Source organism: Olea europaea, chromosome 5 (assembly GCF_002742605.1).
Source record: "Olea europaea var. sylvestris chromosome 5, O_europaea_v1, whole genome shotgun sequence".
Classification (NCBI taxonomy): Eukaryota; Viridiplantae; Streptophyta; class Magnoliopsida; order Lamiales; family Oleaceae; genus Olea; species Olea europaea.
Genome location: NC_036241.1, coordinates 16,038,710 through 16,053,156, shown reverse-complemented (window position 1 = coordinate 16,053,156; position 14,447 = coordinate 16,038,710). Strand labels below are relative to the sequence as shown.

General features: G+C 34.1%; 2 protein-coding genes across 2 annotated transcripts; both read right to left on the bottom strand.

Annotated features, from left to right (window-relative positions):
- Positions 1-1,522: 1,522 nt before the first annotated feature.
- Positions 1,523-2,557, bottom strand: LOC111394314. Its single transcript, XM_023020063.1, has 2 exons — positions 1,978-2,557; positions 1,523-1,860 (listed from the first exon to the last, which is right to left on the bottom strand). The coding sequence occupies exons 1-2, from the start codon at positions 2,555-2,557 to the stop codon at positions 1,523-1,525; spliced, it is 918 nt and encodes a 305-aa protein (XP_022875831.1).
- A 449-nt stretch (positions 2,558-3,006) lies between these two features.
- LOC111394313 lies at positions 3,007-3,987 on the bottom strand. Its single transcript, XM_023020062.1, has one exon. The coding sequence runs from the start codon at positions 3,985-3,987 to the stop codon at positions 3,007-3,009; it is 981 nt and encodes a 326-aa protein (XP_022875830.1).
- Positions 3,988-14,447: the final 10,460 nt, after the last annotated feature.

The window sequence follows — 14,447 nt, the reverse complement described above, 5'->3', positions numbered from 1 at the left end:
ATGCCCATAAAGCATCATCTAATTTCTTGGACCAATCCTTGCGAGATGCATTCACAGTGAGCTCTAGAATTCTTTTCAACTGTTTGTTCGAGGTTTCTACCTATCCACTTGTCTGAGGGTGGTAAGGAGTGGCAATTCGATGTTGTACCCCGTACTTATGCAGCACTGCTTGGAATAACCGATTGCGAAAATGAGTTCCACCATTACTTATTATGGCCCTAGGTGATCCATAGCGGTTAAAGATGTGTTTCTTTATGAAGTCCACCACTGCTCTCGCGTCATTTGTAGGCAATGCTTTAGCTTCTACCCATTTAGAGACATAATCCACTGCCACTAGGATGTACCGATTGTTGTAAGATGATGGAAAGGGACCCATAAAATCAATCCCCCAGACATCAAATATTTTCACCTCCAAAATGTTGTTAAGTGGCATCTCGTGACGTGCTGATATGTTACCTGTTCTTTGACATTTATCACATGATCTGCAGAAACTGTGGCAATCCTTGAATAATGTAGGCCAAAAGAAACCACATTGAAGCACCTTTGCTGCTGTCTTAGTGGGGCCAAAGTGTTCTCCATAAGCCGATGCATGAACCCGTGAAAGGATAGGTTTCATCTCATCCTCTGGCACACATCTCCTAATGATCTGGTCTGCCCCTCTTCTGTACAAATTTGGATCATCCCAATAATAAAATTTCGCTTCATGAATCAACTTCTTTTTCTGGTGATAGGTGAGATCAGGATCCATATAGCCACTAGCTAAGTAATTAACAATGTCTGCATACCATGGAGCCTTTTCTATCTGCAATAACTGCTCATCTGGGAAGACCTCATTAATATCCACATCATTTGAATCACGGAGTTGCTCTAGCCTTGATAAATGATCTGCTACCTGATTTTCTGTACCCTTTTTATCGCGAATTTCAATGTCAAACTCTTGCAGTAACAGAACCCATCGAATCAGGCAAAATCACTAGCATCACACATAACTTCGAAAGGTAGATCCCAATCAGGTGCTACTATTACAAGTGTCGAAGTTAACTTTTCTTTCAAAGTGTTAAAGGCATTTAAGCACTCATCAGAAAAGTGAAATGACACATCCTTCTCCAATAGATTACACAAAGGTTTTGTAATTTTTGAGAAATCTTGAATGAACCTTCTATAAAACCCTGCATGTCCTAAGAAGCTCCTGACCCCCTTAACTGAATTAGGAGGCTGCAATTTTTCAATCACTTGTATTTTGGCTTTGTCAACTTCAATTCCCTTTGAGGAAATCCTGTGGCCCAGCACTATCCCCTCTTTTACCATGAAATGACATTTTTCCCAATTTAGCACTAAGTTCTTTTCTTCACATCTTTTCAGTACAAGAGTCAACCGATCCAAGCAGTCATCAAATGAATCTCCAAACACAGAAAAATCATCCATGAATACCTCGATGTATTTTTTCACCATGTCAAAGAATATGGCCATCATGCACCGTTGAAAGGTTGCGGGTGCATTGCATAATCCAAAAGGCATCCTTCTAAACGCATAAAGTTCCATAGGGACATGTAAAGGTTGTTTTCTCTTGGTCTTCTGGAGCAATAACTATTTGATTATACCCAAAATAAACGTCCAGAAAGCAGTAATGAGAATGATCGGCCAACCTCTCCAACATTTGATCAATGAATGGCAATGGAAAGTGATCTTTTCTGGTTGCATTATTTAGCTTTCTGTAATCTGTACATACTCTCCATCCTATTACTAATCGTGTTGGTATCAGCTCGTTGTTGTCGTTCGTCTCCACTGTGATTCCACCCTTTTTTGGCACAACATGCACTGGACTCACCCATGAACTATCAGAGATTGGATAGATAATACCTACATCCAACAATTTCAGCACTTATTTTCGCACTACTTCTTTCAAGGTTGGATTTAATCTGCGTTGTCCTTCCACTGATGGCTTTAACCCGTCCTCCATTAAAATCTTGTGCATACAAAGAGTTGGACTTATTCCTCTGATGTCAGCTATTATCCATCCAATTGCCGTTTTGTGCTGCTTGAGTACCTCCAACAATTTATTCTCCTCTTCCATTGTCATGTCATTTGCAATGATTACTGGAAGTGTTGTAGATTCTCCCAAATATGCATAACAGAGATGTGAAGGTAAGGGCTTTAGTTCAAGAGTGGGTGCCTTTTCTACTGAAGGTACTAGGGGTGAAGGATTGTCACCAAGAGATTCATACTGCCAATGTCTTCTTCCTATTGGTTGCTTCGCTAAATTGACAATAAATTCAGTTTTTTCTACACTTGCTGCTCCAGATTGTGTAATTTCTGCTTCACAAAGAACTGTTTGATGCTCTGTCTCAAATGTATCTGCCACCAACTTTTCAAGAATGTCTACTTGGCAACAGGTGTCTGAAGTCAGTGGATGTTTCATCGCCTTAAACATGTTGAATATGACTTGCTCATTGTCCACCCGAAAAATCATCTTTCCATCATAAAAATCAATCAGCGCTCTTCCGGTAGCCAAGAAGGGTCTTCCTAAGATTAGAGGGATGTTTGAATCTTCATCCATGTCCAAAATGATGAAATCAGCAGGAAAAATAAATTTATCAACTTTGACTAGCACATCTTCAATAATCCCCTTTAGTCGTTTGATCGATCTGTCGGCCAATTGCAAAGAGATGGTTGTAGGTTTTGCTTCTCCTAATCCAAGAGACTTGTAAACAGAGAGAGGCATCAAATTAACACTGGCACCTAAATCACATAACGAATGCTCAAAATAGTTAGAACCAATTGTGCAAGGTATCGTAAAACTCCTGGGTCATTTAGTTTAGGAGGTAGCTTTTTCAATATAATTGCACTGCACTCCTCGTTTAGACAGATAGTCTCATGTTCTTCCAACTTCCTTTTGTTAGACAGAATCTCCTTTAAGAATTTTGCATAACTGGGCATTTGGGCCATTGCATCTGCGAACGGAATATTGATGTGCAGTTTCTTGAAAATCTCCACAAACTTTGCAAATTATTTGTCCAACTTCTTTCTCTGTAACCTTTGAGGGAAGGGAATTGGTGGCACATAAGCTTTCACGGGGGTGGGTGCTCTCACCGTGGATGTTTCTTTCCTTTTATCCTCCTCGTTAGTTGGTTGTTCAGACTCTGCTTTTGTCCCAACCTCTTCATCCATTATTTCTCTGCCTTTTCTATCTGGTCTCTTCACATGTATCTCTGGAAGTTGCACTCCACATCTAGTTGTAATAGCTTGCACTTGCTCTTTTGGATTGACCATTGTGTTGCCTGGCAAAGTCCCTTGTGGGCGTTCTACAAGCTGTTGAGCTATCTGACCAATTTGAGTTTCCAGCTTCTTAATAGATGCTTGCTGATTCTGAAAGTTAGTGTCAATCTGTTGGAATACCTTATCTGTCTTCTGCATGTACTGGTTGAACATCTCCCCCAAATTTGGTCTTTTCTCTGGCTGGTTATTGTTTGAACTGCTCCCTTGCTGATTATCCGACCATCTGAAGTTTGGGTGTTGTCTCCATCCTGGGTTAAATGTCTGTGAAAAGGGATTAAAATTTCGAGAGCCATTTTGAATGAAGTTGATTTGTTCCTCTGGAAAGCCTAAAAATGTGCAATTTTCTATTAGATGATTAGCTCCGCAGTTCTCACATGATGGACCGGCTATCACTGCATGTGCTCCTTTTGTTTGTGACTTCACCAATAACTCCACTTGTTTTGTCAATGCTGCTATTTGGGCGTTGGTCAACGCTGAGCTGTCTACTTCGTATATTCCCGCTGTTTTTGGAGGCACCACTCTTTCTGATGAAAACATGGAATGAGTAGTAGCAATCAACTCAAAGAGATCCATACAATGTTGCACTGATTTCCCTATGATCGATCCGCCTGCAGAGGAATCCACTTGAGATTTGGATAATGATGAAAGTCCCGTGTAGAAATACTGTACTTGATTTCCAATAGTGATCCCATGATTTGGACACTTCCTCATCAACTCCTTAAATCTGTTCCATGCTTCATGATAGCTCTCCCCATCTCTCTATTGAAAAGTTTGAATTTCCAGTCTAATTCTTGCTACCTTAGCTGGTGGAAAGAACTTATTGCAGAATTTCCTGGTCAGTTCCTCCCATGTGGTAATGCTTCTATCCGGTTTGGCATCCAGCCATTCCAATGCTGCATCTCTTAGTGTATATGGGAATAATCGCAGCTTGATGGCATCCTCATTAACCCTGGGAGCATGACAATTTCGACAATTTCGGAGAAACCTTGAGATATGCGTGTTTGGATTCTCATGAGGAACTCGTAGAATTGCAGAGTGTTGCTCATCAAATTAATCCAATCAGCCCGTATCTGAAAGTTGTTTACCCCAAATTCTGGATATACTATGCTGGACTGCGCGGGTGCTGCTATAGGCGTAAAAAACATAGACACTGGCAAGTCCCCTTCATTTACTTCTCTTTGCTCTTGTTGTTGATTTCTCGCGGCCATTTGTCCAATTGGCTGTATAGGGATAGGGTTATTTAAATTGTCAGCCATTTGATGCTGCTGTTTTTGTTTGTGTTCCCTACATCTTCGTCTGAAGGTACGTTCTATTTCTGAATCAAACGGTTCAAGATCGTCGCCTTGGGCACGGAGCATAACACTCTTTTTTGTTTCTTTTTTTTTTTTTGTAAATAAAAGAAAATAAATAAATATAAAAAATTAAAATTTAAAATAGAAAAAATAGATTAAGACTAAAAGTAATAGTCCCTGGCAACGGCGCCAAAAACTTGTTGTCGATTTTATCCCGCAAGTGGACGGATCGTAACAAGTAGTAAAGTGGACCTTTTGAGTCCGGATTATCGTTCCCACGAGGACTATATTTTAGTACTTAATTTATTATTCCTAACTTCTATTTAATGAAAATAAATAAATAAACAGAAATTGAATGTGATTTTTAAATCTAAATACTAAAAAAAAATGCGAATGGAGGCAACAGAAAATGATTGAGAATTCAAATAATAAAGGATGTTAGGGCGGAACAATTTCACCTAATGGTCACCTTTACTTCGTAAATCAAGATTCATAGAACCTATAGTAGTGTTCAGTCAAATTCTTATATGGTATTCAACTTACCCCTCTCGAGTTCTCGTTGAGCCTATTTAATTAGTTCAATTTCATATCTCTCTGCAAATTAAATTTAATTAAACGCAACATTGACTCTAAGAATTCACACACGACCGCAGCAATCAATATAGGTATCTCTACACGTTACATCAATTTACCGAATTTTAACATGTAGTCTAAACAAATAATCCGTATATCTACGCAATCATTGTTCACAAATCATCTAATTAGTTATCAAGTAATTAAAAGCATTAAGCACGACATTAAAATCAACACATAAAAAAAATTAAAGTACTAGAATCTTAATTCAACGAAATAAAGGTATCCAATTAAGTTACATTGTTCGCCCTAAATTAAACTTAACTACGCATAATAATGGAAGAGAAACAAGATAAATTAATGGAAGACATCACCCGGTTTGATTGACAGAATATGAATAGTTTGCAAAAATCCTTTCTGACGTCTTTCTTTCCTGCGTGTTGCCGTGTTCGTGTCCGTCTCCTCAATATTTTTTCCAATCTGCCACCATTATGCATGTTAATATATCAAAACCAGCTACCAATTCCTTTCTTCCCAGCTTTCACGTGTGATTGTTATATAATATATTTATGGCAGCCGGCAACGTGTTCTCTTTTCTCCAAAGTAGCTCCGATTTCCGTAAGTATATATGAAAAATTTCAGCAACTTACAGCCCTTAATTCTTGACTTTCAAAGGAACCAAACTGCCTCAATTTCTGTGAATGTAAGGCAGCCAAAACTTGATTCAATTTTCCTCCTAACAGCTGCCTTAATTCTTGTCTTTTTCTCAATCCCAGGTAGATGCAATTTAATGGTCTCTCACCCGCCAACCTCTTTCCGCCACAGATTAATTTCAGCAGCAAGTCGCCCCTCCAATTCTCCTCTCTCGTTTTCTGTGCTACTGGAGCCGCCACGATTGACTCCAAGGTGGAGTCAAATTATTCCCCCCAATCGGCTCTCGTCTGTGTGTATATGAGAAAATTGGCTGCCCCCTTCTTTTCTTTCTTTTCTTTTGGCGTGAAAGTGTGTATATATATTCTCTCCCCCAAACCTAGCAGCAATATTTGACTCTAAAGGAATCCAATTCAAAGCAATTAATTTATATTGCCCTTCAAGCCATCCAATCTTTTAAGTTAATGCAATGTAGTCCTTGCACTTGAATTTTGCCACTTTTTGCTCATTTTTGCCTCTTTCCTTCAATTTCTTTTTGTTTATAAAATTTACCTATCAAACGTAGAATACAAGAATTTAGGATATAATTTTGTCGAAAGAACCCTTAAATATCATTATTTTAAGTATGAAATAAGTGTATAAAATACACTTATCACCAATCAATTGTATCAATTATTTACATCAAATTTACTCGAATCATTAAAGTTCAAAAAATTTGCCGGAAGTTATAAAAATCGTTTTGCTTTCATATCATTTGGTGTCAATTATGATAAAGATTTATGCAAGATGAATAAAGGAATTTACACATTTAGAGTTCAAGGACAAGTTTACCATTACATAAATTCACTTTTGCCACCTAATGATAATCCAACCTATTTACAGTTATATTTTTATTATACTGATAATGAATTACATAATTGATTAAATATTTTGGACAAGATTTTTGAATCAACCTTACAAATATTGATTGATATCTTAAAAATTAATTCTTATTCTAGGTTCTTTCGCTCTTTAAGTAGTTTTGGCAATTTGCATATATGTCAAATACAAATACGATATGATCTTGGTACAGTCCAGAGAGTTTATAACAGACCAATTGCTTCACAAGTAGCTGCTGTTTGGATCGATGAAGATCCATCTACAAATAATAGAGTTCGTGATATAACGATTTATGGACATTCTGGCACTTCACACAAAGTACACTATTATTTTGGTTGTTATAACCCTCTTCAGTACCCGTTGTTTTTTCCTTACGATGAATCTGGATGGCTTGGTGGTATTGCTAGATTTAATAATAAAGAGATGTCAGGATATTCTTCTACGCAAAAGAACCTTCTAAACATGAACAATGTACATTTTGCAAGTGAATTGATTGAAAGATAAACTCAAGGTTACTAACATTGATTTTCTTTTTCAATTTAGTTTTGTTCTGGAATATAGTTTGATTATTGTTTCATCTTTTTGTCTTGTAGCTCTGAAGGGAAAGAAAATGTCACAAGTGTTTTGTCGAGAGTATTACTGCTATAAATTACAGGTACGAGACTCAGCTAATTGCATCTTGCTTCATACTGGTAGACTTTTACAACAATATGTTGTTGATATGTATGTGAAAATCGAAAATGCTAGATTGGATTATTTTCAAAATAATCAAAAACAAATACGAGCAAAGGTATATCAAGAAATTGTTGATAGTATTGAAATAGCTGAAACTAGAAGTCATAAATTGGTCAAATGATTATTTTACCATCGTCATTTACCAGAGGACCTAGAGACAATAAAAAAAGATATATGGATGCAATAACACTTGTTCAGAGATGTGGTAAGCCAAATGTATTCTTGACAATAACTTGCAATCCTAAATGGCCTAAAATAAATGAAGAACTAAGATATAATGATGAAAAACAAAATAGACTTGATTTAGTTGTAAGAATATTTAGAGCTAAATTAGAAGAACTAAAAAATGATTTGTTTTGAAGACATCTTCTAGGACCTATAGCTGCATACATATATGTGGTCGAATTCCAAAAGAGAGGTCTTCCACATGCTCATTTTTTGTTAATTTTTAAGTTCGGATCTAAAGTTACATATGTCCTTTTAGTTGATAAAATTGTTTGTTGTGAAATTCCAAACAAAAATGATTATCCACATTTATATCGTATTATTGTAAGACACATGATGCATGGTCCTTGTGGAACATTAAATCCAAATAATGTTTGAATGAAGAGTAACCAAAAATGTAAAATAAATACCCCAAAGAATCTGCAAAAGCAACTTCACTAGACAATGATTCATACCCACAATATAGACATCGTAGTGATGGTCACAAGGTTAAAGTTAGGGGACATTTACTAGATAATAGGTGGGTTGTACCTTATGACCCTTACTTAACAGCCAAATATGATTGTTATGTTAACATAGAAATATGTTCAACTGTTAAAGTTGTCAAATATTTATATAAATATGTTTACAAAGGATCTGATCAAATTAGATTTTCTGCAATTGGCAATAACAAAGATGTTGATATTGATAAGATTTCAACATATCAAAATGCTACGTGGATCTCTCCACCTGAAGCAATGTGGAGAATTTATGGATTTGTATTGTCTGAGATGTTTTCATCAGTTATTTCACTACATTTGCATCTCAAAGACCATAAAAAAATTACATATAGAGACTTTGATAATTTACAATCAATTATTGGTAGAGATCACACACGAAGAACCATGCTAACTGAATTCTTTCACATGAATATTACAAATGAAAAAACTAGAACTCTTTTGCATTGAGATTTTCTTTCTAATTTTGCGTGGGATGCGAATGAACGACTGTGGACTGCTGGAAAAAAATAATAATTGGTAGAATAGTTACAGCACTACCAGCTAAAGGTGAAAGATATTACTTACGTCTTTTGCTAAATCACATCAAAGGACCAACTTCCTTTGAAAATTTAAGAATAGTGGATGGTATACTGTCATCCACATTTTGAGAAGCATATCTTTTGCATGGTTTATTAAGTGAAGATGATAATTGTGAGTTATGTTTATAGAAGCAATTCTTTATCAATTGCCCCTTTGATTGCGCAGGTAATTCGCTACCATATTGACATTGTGTAATCCTAATAATCCACGTCTCTTATGGGACAAATTTTAGACTTATATGTTTGTAGATTTTATACAACAAGATATGTCATTAATTACTGCTGAAATAAAAGCACTACAATGTATTAATTCTATATTAGAACGATTAAATAAAAATATAAATTATTACAAATTAGTTTCATTTCAAATTAGCATGGAAGAAAATGACAAATTCGCTACTATGATTGCCGAAGAAATGAGAAAAAGTAATAGTGAAAATAACCATTTTGACATAAACACTTTGAATAAAGAACAACAGTGCGCTTATAATACAATTTTGTACCATGTGGTCAGTGATAAAAGTGGCATGTTTTTTTGTTGATGGACTTGATGGAATAGGCAAAACATATTTGTATAAAGCTTTGTTGGTCGTTGTAAGATCAAGAAATCTAATCGCTCTAGCTATAGCTTATTTGAAGTTTTAGCTTCCTTATTACCAGGTGGTAGAACTGCACATTCAAGGTTTAAAATACCCCTGGAAACAACTGAAGATGTTGTTTGTTGGATCAATAAACAGTCTGTATTAGCAAATCTTTTCAGAATGACTAAACTAATTATATGGGATGAAGCACCAATGGTAAACCGTTACACTGTCGAAGTTTTAGATAAAATGTTGCGTGATGTTAATAAACAAGATATACCATTTTGTGGAAAAGTAATTGTACTAGGAGGGGATTTTCGTCAAGTTTTTCCTATTGTACAAAGAGGAAGGAAGGAAGGAAGACATATTGAAAGCAAATTTAGTTTTTTCATATTTGTGGCCTTCTTTTACTCATCTACCATTATTTCAAAATACGAGAGCTTAACTAGATCCATTATTTTGTACATATTTACTTAGTATTGGAAATGGTACGGAAAAATAACATTCATGTGGTATGATTTAACTTCCATCCAATATAACAATAAATTTTGAAGATGAATTTAAATCTTTAAAACATTTGATTAGCATTGTTTTTCCAAATCTAGAAATTACACTAACAATTTAAATACTATAATTGGTAGAGTCATTTTAACACAAAAAAGAGTGTGTTGACCAAATAAATAATATGTTACTAAAGGAAATTCACGGAAAAATATTTAAACTTATAGCTTTGATGATGCCATTGACAAATTTAAACAAAGTATTCGAGAAGATTTTCTAAATACCACAAATGGTATTCCACCACATGAACTTGTATTGAAAGAAAATTGTCCCATTATGTTACTTCGAAATATAAATCTATCTGAAGGTTTATGCAATGAAACGAAACTTATTTGTCAAAGGTTTGAAAGAAATGTTGTAGATGAGAAATTTCTGTTGGAGAATATCATGGAAAATGAGTATTTTTACCAATAATTCCATTCATACCACTCGAAAGTGATAAGACTTCAATCCCTTTCAAAAGAACTCAGTTCCCAATACGTCCATGTTTTACAATGACAATAAATAACTTGTAAAGTCAAACTATAGATTTCATTGGTCTTTACCTTCTAGAACCTGTATTTTCTTATGGACAGTTGTATGTTGCTTTATTAAGAGCAAAAACCAGTACAACTATTAAAGTTTTGATCAAACATTTAGACAATGCTAAAATACATATTCCATGCATGAAAAATGTTGTTTACAAAGAAATTCTTACTGTACTACAGTCTTCATAACCATTTTCCGAAGTGTCTTCATAATACTTATAATCTAACATTTAATACATATAATAATCTAACATTAAGTTTACAGAATACTTCACTCTTCAGGTAAACACATGAATAAAAAAAGAGAACAAACATTACCTTTTATTACTTTCTCATTGTTCAATTTACTATACATTATGTTTTTTAATCCGCATTTCAGGCTCACCAAGATGGCATGAAACTTCATGTAAATACTGCAGATCAGTCCAAATGAGAAGAACCACCAAACAAAATTAATATTTGCTGAATATACAACAAATGTTTTAGTATGACAATATATACATTAGCGTAATGAAAGTGCGATAATTTCTTCATAGAAGAAGTTCATAGAGGAAGATGGACATTATGTTTTAGTTAAGAAATGGTGCAGTACTGTTTAATTGTAAACATATCCATTGTAGTAGATAACGTTAAATGTATCTCCATTACCTAACACCAATAATATAATAAAATACCAAGAGAATGGAAAGAAACTCAAGTTTACATTGGTTATCTATTACAATCATTCATCACAGTCAGGACAAATGGAGATGAAGAAAATATTTGTTATAACAAAGATCTACCACTCTCTTCCGTCTGTATATAGTCATCCTATCTGATGAAATTGATTCTATTGAATGTCCTAGAACGAAGCATTCTATATATTTAATTACAAAAATTACACAGTTTGACATGTAGAAGAAATAGTTTTATGTTAGACTAAATTAGTATACACGAGAAATTAAATATTATAATAAATAACAAGCTATTTAAATGCTCACCCATTGTTTACACAGGGTCGATAAGTTATAATCTCCCACTCCATTTGTTTATTTCTATATTTCTTTATATCTCATCTGGTAGAAAAGACTGAAGACAGCAATAATGTTTGAATCAAACTGAATGTTGATTTTGCGTCTACCTTGACTTGTTTTGGTGTGTGAAAATTATCGCTGCAGTCATATCTAGAATTTCCATTCAGGAATATTGACGAGAAAAAGATACCAACTATTGCTTGAATATGAGTATGGAATTAATAAATACTTGCACCCTAACCATGGACGACCATCTATAGGCAATCTACCATTGATGTACTCTTGTAAAAGAGTTCCATCTGCTTGACATCTGGTAGTTCCAATTTGTGTGTCAATTTGCTACATCATTTAACGAGCATACTCCTCTTCAAATTTAAAGTCCATAATTGCATATTCTTTAGAAGCGAGTGTACAACCATCATTAATACGCCGCCTCAATAACTTTAACTCCAACTCAATATTCTAATAAAATAAACAGATGTAAAATAGATTAAATATATTAACCATGAAATCAAATTGTTTGTGATTACTAAACTTTACTCACCACAATATTCATATCTTTTGTTGGATCTATTAAAGTTTTCAACACGTCTCTTTTGTCGACATTGTCATTGCCATCATCCCAATATATACTGTATAACATAATTTAAATTAATGTTGAATAAATCGAAAGACAATTTTAATATTTGGGCTAATAGATTTTAGTATTTAGACTAATAAAGTAGAATTAAATTTGTTATCCAGATTGATTTTTCAATATCCAATCTCTAATATTTTTGTATTTGTCCATGAGGTAGTCTTCCAAATGATGGCCTGTAGATTATAAAGATTGTATGTACTTTCCCTCATTTTTCTTTTCTTTTAAGAACCTTTCAATTGTTGAGATGTTGATGTCTCCTTTGGTTGATCACTAGGAACTGGAATTGTATGGAGATGAACATCTTATTCATAGAACTTATAATAGCTTCCATTTTGATTTCTAGTCAGATAATCTGTTTAACATATTCTCATTTTGTTCATCAATGTAGGAGCTCACAAAACTTAAACTGGTATCAACATAAAATTGCACGCCTTGGTAATGATATTCTTGCCATTTTTTTTTTGTTGTTGCAAAAATTGTTCCTGGTTTTGAAGAACAACCTGATAATGGGCTTTTTGTTTGTGCGATTCCTCGGCGATATGTGTGTTAAACAAATTTGATAGTGAACTATCCATATAAGAATGCATACGAGATTGTATGTAATCTTCTTGCCATTTTGTATGTTGTTCAAATAGCTGTCTTTGATTTTCAAGGATCGTATGTTAATTAGCTTTTGATTCTTCAACAATTTCTGCCTTTAAGTTGCCACATAGACTAGATACATCTGATATTATATGTTGCCTGTACATACCCAGCATTTCTTCCATTTGATCTTGAGTTACATAACCGAAACCACCAGAAGTAGAACTAGGCTCAGCTCCAGTTGAAGTTCTTGAAATATCAGGATTGGTTCTTTGTTGCACATAGATATTATCGGGGATTTATTGTGCTACATTGTCTAATTCTCCATTTACAATACCATCTAATATATTATGTTCATTATCCACTGGCAGTGACAGAGTTTTTTACCATGGTGTCTCTAATTCTTCTTCCGTAGGTTGTAACACTGCAATTACTTGGATCTGTAATCATAATGAAATATCATAATCATTTTGTTGAATTTAAATTTTAAATAATTAAATACAAATGTATTTGTATATTCATAAAAAAAACATACATCTTGAGAAGCCAAAAATTGCTTAACCATTTTCTCATTCAATGTTTTATTGGGCTTCCACTTGTGTATTCGAGGACTCTGTAGTGTTTTATATTTATGGCATCCAAATTTTTGTCCGACCTCTGGAAATGTTTCATATATCCAATACTGCAACACGATTAAAGCTAATTAATACATGGATATAGTTTATTTCTTATACAAATAAATTATACATAATAAGCTAATACAAACAAAATACCTGGAATGCAAGTGGATACTCGTGTAATGTATACTTACATTCTGTTTGTTCATTTTGTTACATCCTTACTACTCTTTTGAATTGTAACTCTTTCAGTGAATTTAATAAAACAAAATATACTTTACGGCCCCATGAATATACAAGAAACTCATCAAGATGCTCGATCATACCAAAAGTCCTATAATCAATTTGTCTTACAGTTGGTTTCAAGACACACTCCACCAATATAATTAATCCTAGCTTAAATTTATCTTCTTCGTCATCACACAAGTGGAATGCTGCAAAAAGCATGATAACTTTTTTTGTACCATTGAAATACTGATTTCTAAGTTAATCGTTATTATAATCAATATTCATGGATGGTTCATGGCAAGGTAATCTAGTAATGAGACAAAATTCTTGCATGTCAAACCTAGCAACATGGTCATCTAATCGTACCCAAATTTCATTGTTTTTGCCACAATTTATAAGTTTCATTATAAATTCGTGTACCAACTTACTACTAAATTGTTCTTTTCCTCCTCTATAAACAAGTGCATAAATAAATTCATAAAAATTACGGACATCAAAGAAGCTTGTTGATTTGCATATATGAATTTTACAAAATCTTTGAGAATTCACAATTTGAATAATGAATGATGATAGCAGAAAATCATTGGTTTGGAGGGAGTGTGTATTTTAAAGACATCTGCATAAATTATTTAAAAATTAATATTCATAAACAAATCTAACAATTCAAAACAAAAAAACTTTTATTTATAAGCAGATTAATAATTTGAAATAAAAAAAATGCAACGATCTATTTCCATGTAGCACACAGAGATGGAAATCTCTGTGTCACGGAGACGCGTGATCTCCTTGAAATGGAAAACACCATCTCCGTATCACGGAGATGGGTCTATGTAACACGGAGAACCAATTATTTGTGTCACGGAGAACCATAACATGGAGACCCATTACAAAAATATATTTTATGCACATCTCCATATAGTTACCTTTTTCAGCGGAATGGGTACCTTTTCCAGCTAAATATGTGGACACCTTCTCCGGCTAAATGTTTG